The sequence below is a fragment of the Chaetodon auriga genome, chromosome 16 (genome assembly GCF_051107435.1).
Source record: "Chaetodon auriga isolate fChaAug3 chromosome 16, fChaAug3.hap1, whole genome shotgun sequence".
Lineage (NCBI taxonomy): Eukaryota > Metazoa > Chordata > Actinopteri > Chaetodontiformes > Chaetodontidae > Chaetodon > Chaetodon auriga.
In genome coordinates, this window is record NC_135089.1 from 9,412,183 (window position 1) to 9,420,514 (window position 8,332).

An 8,332-nucleotide genomic window follows, 5' to 3' on the forward strand; every position below is an offset into this window, starting at 1 on the left:
TGAGAGCAACAGAAAACCAATTCCCTGTGAGAGCAAACACACTTTGCCATGACAGCTGACTCTGATTGTTACTGAGCACTGTTTACTGCGCATACTGAAATAAACAACTGTGAGAAACCATCAATCTGAAATCCAGCAACATCACATTTGTCATGTGATCATATTCCTTTAAGTCTTTTGACTCAAACATCACCTTAGAAAGAACATTTGTACCACCTCTGAGAATATGAATACTGATGAACTCCTCCTCCTCCTCCTCCTCCTCCTCCTCCTCCTCCTCCTCCTCCTCCTCCTCCTCCTCTTCTCCTCTCCTCAGTGTCTTTATAAGCTTCAGTCTCTCTTCTCCTCACACTCCAACCCTGCTCACCTCTCAGCTGGACAGTAAGGGACGTTTACAGCACACACTGACAACATGCTGGGGACCCTCTGCACTCTCATCACTGCTCTAACATGTAAGATATTCTTCTCGTTGCTTTTATAGCTCAGATTTTCACACACAAACCTTTCACTCATGGATTTTTCTGTGTTTGTTGACAGATGTCGATGCAGTGATCGTGCTGACCCAGACGCCTGCTGTCCACACAGTTTCTCCAGGACAAGAGGTTGTTTTCAACTGCAACATTCAGAGAGATGACAGCCAATATGTCAGATGGTATAAACAGGTTCCTGGTGAAGCTCCTCAGTTTGTTCTGAGCTTTTACTATGGGGACAGTTCACCCAGCTTTGGAACAGGATTCTCCTCAGACAGATTCAACTCTAAAGCCTCATCAAACACAGATTACCAGTTCATCATTAAGAGGGCAGAGGCAGGAGACTCTGCTGTCTATTACTGTCAAACATGGGACAGCTCTGCTAAGGAGTACGTATCACAGTGATTTACACTGTGACAAAAACTTCCTCACTAACTACTTCTGCTTTTTGAGCGTCTCACACATTTCCACTAATAATAGTCAAAACAAACCCAGTGTGCAGTTGTTTCCAATAAAGTGTGAAACATGTATAGATGCAGAATGTCATGAATATTCAAAATCCCACATTTTATTGAAAATAACACAAAGACAAAATATGAAATGTTGAAATGGAGAAATTTCATTGTTGTCTGATTATGACATCCTCATTTAGAATTTGATGCCATCAACAGCAGTGTCCCAAACTGTTTGGAAATTGGGTTGAAACATCCCACCATGTAAAATCATTTGTTCTCAAACATTCAAATGCTCTTATTGGTTTTCCTGACACATTGATTCAAGTATATATTTTGAAATTGACTGTATTTATGAAGCGTTTTTCTACTCTGACAACCACTAAAACAACACTACACTCGTCTGCATTCACCCATTCACACACATATTCAGACTACCTGCTGAGGCCTCCTGCTCATTATGAGCTTTTAACCATTCACACACACTCACACACCAATGACACAGCATTGGGAGGAAACTGGGCTTTAGTGTGTTGTCCAAGGATACTTTGACATGTGGACTGCAGAGGCTGAGGAGTGAACCTCCGACCTTCTGATAGGTGGACGACCGTTCTACCTCTTCACACCTTTACTCAGAATGTGTGTCATTCTTTTTACAAGTCAGACTTCAGCTCTTTGTGGTGTTCATATTTTTTTTAATTGATCAAATGTTGGGGGTGTAGTGATCAGCAACATTGATTTAAAACAATATTATTGTAAAAATATTTGACAGATTTGAGATAAAAGCCTGACTGCATGACTCTGTTGACTGACAAGCTGATGACGATGATGAAATGATGAAAGTGAAGATCTGCAAAGACTGTGATGGGGAGGTGGAGGGGTGTACATAATGACAGCAGGAAAAAACTTGGACAGAGACAGCAGCGGGATAACAGGCTAACAGTGAAGGTGTGTTGCTGTGCTGTGGGACAGGTGAGGATCTGCTGACTCTGATTGTTACTGAACACTGTTTACTGCTCATACTGGAATAAACAACTGTGAGAATCCATCAATCTGAAATCCAGCAACATCATATTTATCATGTGATCATATTTTCTTTAAGTCTATGGACTCAAACAGCACCTTAAAAAGAACTTTTGTATCACCCCTGACAATATTAACACTGATATAAACTCCTCCTCCTCCTCCTCCTCCTCCTCCTCCTCCTCCTCAGTGTCTTTATAAGCTTCAGTCTCTCTTCTCCTCACACTCCAACCCTGCTCACCTCTCAGCTGGACAGTAAGGGACGTTTACAGCACACACTGACAACATGCTGGGGACCCTCTGCACTCTCATCACTGCTCTAACATGTAAGATATTCTTCTCATTGCTTTCATAGCTCAGATTTTCACACACAAACCTTTCACTCATGGATTTTTCTGTGTTTGTTGACAGATGTTGATGCAGCCAAAGTGCTGACCCAGACGCCTGCTGTCCACACAGTTTCTCCAGGACAAGAGGTTGTTCTCAACTGCAAGATTCAGAGACATGATGGCAATTCTGTCCGTTGGTATAAACAGGTTCCTGGTGAAGCTCCTCAGTTTGTTCTGAGATTTCTCTATTCTAGCAGTTCACCCACCTTTGGAACAGGATTCTCCTCAGACAGATTCAACTCTAAAGCCTCATCAAACACAAATTACCAGTTCATCATTAAGAGGGCAGAGGCAGGAGACTCTGCTGTCTATTACTGTCAAAAATGGGACGACTCTGCTGATGAGCACGTATCACAGTGATTTACACTGTGACAAAAACCTCCTCACTAACTACTTCTGCTTTTTGATCGTCTCACATATTTCCACTGATAATAGAGTCAAACAATTCCAGTGTGCAGTTGTTTCCAATAAAGTTGTGACCCTGTGTGAAACATGTATAGAAGCAGAATGTGATGAATATTCAAAATCCCACATTTTATTGAAAATAACACAAAGACAAAATATGAAATGTTGAAATGGAGAAATTTCATTGTTGTCTGATTATGACATCCTCATTTAGAATTTGATGCCAGCAACAGCAGTGTCCCAAACTGTTTGGAAATTGGGTTGTAACATCCCACCGTGTAATATCGTGTAAAATCATGCTCTTATTGGTTTTCCTGACACATTGATTCAAGTATATATTTTGAAATTGACTGTATTTATGAAGCGTTTTTCTACTCTGACAACCACTAAAACAACACTACACTCGTCTGCATTCACCCATTCACACACATATTCAGACTACCTGCTGAGGCCTCCTGCTCATTATGAGCTTTTAACCATTCACACACACTCACACACCAATGGCACAGCACTGGGAGGAAACTGGGCTTTAGTGTGTTGTCCAAGGATACTTTGACATGTGGACTGCAGAGGCTGAGGAGTGAACCTCCGACCTTCTGATAGGTGGACGACCGTTCTACCTCTTCACACCTTTACTCATAATGTGTGTCATTCTTTTTACAAGTCAGACTTGAGCTCTTTGTGGTGTTCAAATTTCTTTTGTTGATCAAATGTTTGCAGGTGTAGCACATCAGCAACATTGATTTTATAACAATAACAAGGTAAAAATGTTTCACAGATCTCAGTTACAAGCAATTTACACACATCGATCTGAGCAGCAGCAAGATAAATCGCCCCATGGAGTCCAGACGCTGGTGATGGCAGATGACTCTGTTGACTGACAAGCTGATGATGATGATGAAACGATGAAAGTGAAGATCTGCACAGACTGGATGTGAGGATCTGATGAGAACAGCTGATATCTTCATTGACAGACCCTGACAACGTCAACAAAGACATCATGAGTGACCATGTCTGAGAACAGTGAATGTATGATCGCTTGAGAAAAAAGTGCAATAATAATAATAATAATAATAATAATAATAACGTCTTCGCGATGTTGTTTTCTTGATGTCGGAGTGCCAGCTGCTCCACCTCCCTCTGTGCATTGTCCCATCATCTCTGCTGATGAGGCTCATCAGTTTCATGCCGTCCATAATATCTTGATAATATAAATGGAGTCATATTTGGTAGAGCAGTCACAAGTCATCAGCATGCTGCATGTTCACATGTATCCATGCATATTTGTTAGGATCCTACTGACCCGTTCTCTCCTAGTGTGTCTCCTTGCCCTTTTCCTAGTGTTATTGTTGTCTGTCTGTTCTCCCCTGTCTGTGCAGCAGGTTGTTTCCCTGCACCCAGTCAGCTCCGCCCCCTCAGGGGCTCACCTGAGAGGCATGTTCCTGATTAGGCACAGTGCTTAAGGAGAGAGCCCTCTCCCACCTCTTCCGGATTATTCCTCTGTCCATGTCTGTGTCTGGTTGTTCCCAGTGAGAACGCTAACTACCCTTTAACTGCCACTCATCATGTGCTCCTATGTTTCAGTGCCTACCTGCCGCTTCAGAGCGTGCCTTGCCTCAAACCGGCCTTGTCGGAGCTCCCTTTGTTCTCTCCTTTTGAGTGCGCCTTAAGTTTATGTATTCTCCACTCCTCACGGGTACACTTTTTGTTGTTATTTATTGTTATTTAATTCTCGTTTTACTTGATTGCTGTGTTCGGGTCTGCATCTTTGAGTCCAAACTAATTTGTTAGGCAAAAGCTTCACAATTTTATCACTTCATGGTTAAAAAGTAACCTGTTACATGAATCATTGAATACTTATTCAGCACAATTTGTACTTTAGATATTTCTTGATGTTCATTGTTGTTTTCTAGCTTTTCCCTCTTGTATGTACGTATGCTGAAATGTTCATGTTGACCTTTGTTCAGCATTGTTCAGCTTTTTTTTTTTTTTTTTTTACATTATACTATTATTAATAATAAACACATTGTGAGCCAGTAAAAACTTTACACTTTCATGTATACCTTTCTTCAGCTTTGTTGTGTGAGCTTCGTGACTATTTCTGTGATTGTGCATTGAAAGCAACAGAAAACCAAATAACTTGTATTTAAACATGATTGTTACTGAACACTGTTTGCTGCTCATACTGTCATAAACAACTGTGAGAAACCATCAATCTGAAATCCAGCAACAAAATATTTCTAATGTGATCCTATTTTTTGGTCTTTTGACTCAAAAAGCATCTTAAAAAGAACATTTGTACCACCTCTGAGAATATTAACACTGAAACAAACTCCTCCTCCTCCTCCTCCTCCTCCTCCTCCTCCTCTTCTCCTCTCCTCAGTGTCTTTATAAGCTTCAGTCTCTCTTCTCCTCACACTCCAACCCTGCTCACCTCTCAGCTGGACAGTAAGGGACGTTTACAGCACACACTGACAACATGCTGGGGACCCTCTGCACTCTCATCACTGCTCTAACATGTAAGATATTCTTCTCATTGCTTTTATAGCTCAGATTTTCACACACAAACCTTTCACTCATGGATTTTTCTGTGTTTGTGGACAGATGTTGATGCAGCCAAAGTGCTGACCCAGACGCCTGCTGTCCACACAGTTTCTGCAGGACAAGAGGTTGTTCTCAACTGCAACATTCAGAGAGATGATAATGCTTATGTCTACTGGTATAAACAGGTTCCTGGTGAAGCTCCTCAGTATGTTCTGAGATTTCACCATAGTGAAAGTTCACCCACCTTTGGAACAGGATTCTCCTCAGACAGATTCAACTCTAAAGCCTCATCAAACACAGATTACCAGTTCATCATTAAGAGGGCAGAGGCAGGAGACTCTGCTGTCTATTACTGTCAAACATGGGACAACTCTGCTAAGCAGAACGTATCACAGTGATTTACACTGTGACAAAAACCTCCTCACTAACTACTTCTGCTTTCTGAGTCCCTGACACATGAACTAATGCTCTCTATAACTACCTACATGAGACTTTAAGAACAACTTATAAGCCAGTTTCATCAATCTGATCTCGACCAACTTCATGTCAAAGTTTCGTCCAAATCTCTCTCAACACTGAACTTAATGAAATAATTAGATTCAGCATTTGTTGTTTTCTGATTTTCATTTTATTCTTTTCATCTGGACGAGACAGAAAATACACCAACGACTGATAAACAAAGATAAACAGAGAATTTCATTCTTACTGTTGGGGATAAATATATGTGGTAAATATCTGTATTGATCAGTCAGTGGAAATGATGAATCACTTCTGTTTGTGGTCTCAGAGACTCCGTCTGTGAAACAAGATTAAATCCAATGGATTTGAATCAGCTCCATCTGTGTGATTGGTGCTGTCAGCACTTTTTATGCAGCATTTCACCTCCCAAACATCAAATCAGTCTCCATAAGTTCATGTTGTTGCAGTTTTATAACAGTCTGTTCATAAGAGGTCTAACAGGGAGTTTGACCTCTCTGACGTTGAATTGACCTCAAACATCAGAAATTTCACCATGTGTCAAAACATCTTTCACTTTTCTACACATTGAGTTTTAATGAGGTCATAAGAAGAACATATTGAGTATATTTGCACAGACAGCAGTGGGTCTGTGGGTCTCCAACAATGTCAACCAAACACAGGGTGAACACATCAATCAACTGCTTTGGTTGAATTTGGTTTTGGTTGAATTGACTGATGATATCTGGACTTTTAACATGTCCAGCACGAAAACAAAAGGATGCAGCAGAAGACTGAGAATCAGTCCTCAAGTCCAGCAGTGTTTGTGAACAGAAGCAGACTGATGAAGTGAACGAGATGTTGACAGTGAAAGTTGGTCTCAACAGGATGTTTCAGTTCCACTCCCCTCATCAGTGAGAGTCAGGAGGTTTTTGTACGGCCATGTGTACAAACTGAATCACTGTGGTATTCGGACAAGGCACCAAGCTGACTGTGACAAGTAAGTACTTTTTAACTGATCGCAAAACAAGACAGATTCTCTGTTTCTGAGTCAAATTCGGTGAAAATCATCAATTCATATCAGGCCGACTGTTTAGAAAGTCAAACATGTTGTTGAGTGAATTTCACTTTGACTTCTTTTCATCTGCTTTGATGCCAGACTGTGTCTTTGAGGACAAAGTAAAGATCTGCTAATGATCAAAATGTGTTAAATGACATCTACAAATACTCTGAAGTGTTTTGACGGCTGAGGAATTTTAACATTTGGACAAAATGTACAAAATTATTTTATATTTTCAAGACTGATGGCACGTTTGTATCATTGTAAAACCAAATGCTAAATAATCTGTCAAATGTAATTTATTCTGTCATGTCAACACTAAATTATTGAGTTTATTAATGTTTACTGACTAATCATCTACAGTTTAGGGAATTATTCACAGTTTTTTATATTAGTGAATATAGTTTTTTTCACATGTTATTTGTGAGACACAGAAAGTGACTTCATGAATTTTTTCAACATAAAAATGATCCTGAATGAATCCAAATGTTTCTACGTTTGTAACTGATAGACTTTGCTTGAAACAGGAAGAGTGCTCATATTTTAGGTGATGATTTCAAAATGTTTTCACTCATTTAAAATGCTTCACTTCTTCACTGTGTTTGTCGTATCGTTGAAGAAAACAGTGAAATAATCTGCTGCTGTCGTGCTTTGTATCAGTGATTGGATTTGGAGTTATTTGATGAATGTCCTTGGTGTGTTTTCAGGCTCCAGCCTCCCTCCTCCTGTCCTCACAGTCTTCCCTCCGTCCCGTGCTGAGCTCCAGTCCAACAAAGCCACTCTGGTCTGTCTGTCCAGTCAGTCTGTGCCTTTTGCAGATGTGAGCTGGTTGTCTGGTGGGAGTCCAGTGAGCAGCGGGATCTCCACCAGCACCGCTGTTCAGCAAGCGGACCGGACTTTCCGAATCAGCAGCTCTCTGGCCATCCAGACGTCAGACTGGAACATGGATAAGGTTTACACGTGTAAAGTGTCTCTGGGCTCCCAGACTTCAGAGAAAAACATCGACAAGTCGCACTGTCCCACTGAAGAATAGCAGAGGAGCAGAATGAGCATTTCAAAGCTGCTTCTTTACTGTTTGTGCTGTTTGCTCATGACGAGGTTGACGTGTTAGAAAAGATGTGTCTGCATGCTTGTAATAAATGTTGTGACAGTGAGGTGGAGGTGTTGTATCAGCTTTGCAACTGCTGCGTTTGTCCAGACTCATTCAATAAAAAGTAAACATACAACAAACTGTGGACGACAAAAGTGTTTGTATTTATTTGTTTTCTTGAAAACATCATTTGAAACAATAATGTTCATCAAAATGTTGTAACTGTCAGTAGATTTTATTTTTCTCCTCATGTTCATCTCACATCTCATGAATCCAGGACACAGAGATAACAGACATGTTTCTGTCTGATTATTACTTCAGTGTGTTTTCTTCAGAAAGCTACATTGTTATTAGGAGTTAATTTGAAATAAAAGCTCAACAGAGAGATTAATATCACCTTTTTTTGGTTTTTAGTTGCTTGCAGTCATTGAGACGTTACACAA

At 40.5% G+C, this 8,332-nt stretch overlaps 1 protein-coding gene across 1 annotated transcript; it reads left to right on the forward strand.

The window, feature by feature from the left end:
- Positions 1-412: 412 nt before the first annotated feature.
- LOC143334097 (immunoglobulin lambda-1 light chain-like) lies at positions 413-8,029 on the forward strand. The gene is made up of 4 exons (XM_076752631.1): positions 413-452; positions 538-863; positions 6,706-6,739; positions 7,507-8,029. The coding sequence occupies exons 1-4, from the start codon at positions 413-415 to the stop codon at positions 7,830-7,832; spliced, it is 726 nt and encodes a 241-aa protein (XP_076608746.1). The 3' UTR covers positions 7,833-8,029.
- Positions 8,030-8,332: the final 303 nt, after the last annotated feature.

Coding starts and splice junctions, on each gene's coding strand:
- LOC143334097 (XM_076752631.1), top strand. CDS start 413: ATGCTGGGGACCCTCTGCACTCTCATCACTGCTCTAACAT. Junction 453..537: donor TCTCATCACTGCTCTAACAT/GTAAGATATTCT, acceptor GTTTGTTGACAG/ATGTCGATGCAGTGATCGTG. Junction 864..6,705: donor ACAGCTCTGCTAAGGAGTAC/GTATCACAGTGA, acceptor TGAATCACTGTG/GTATTCGGACAAGGCACCAA.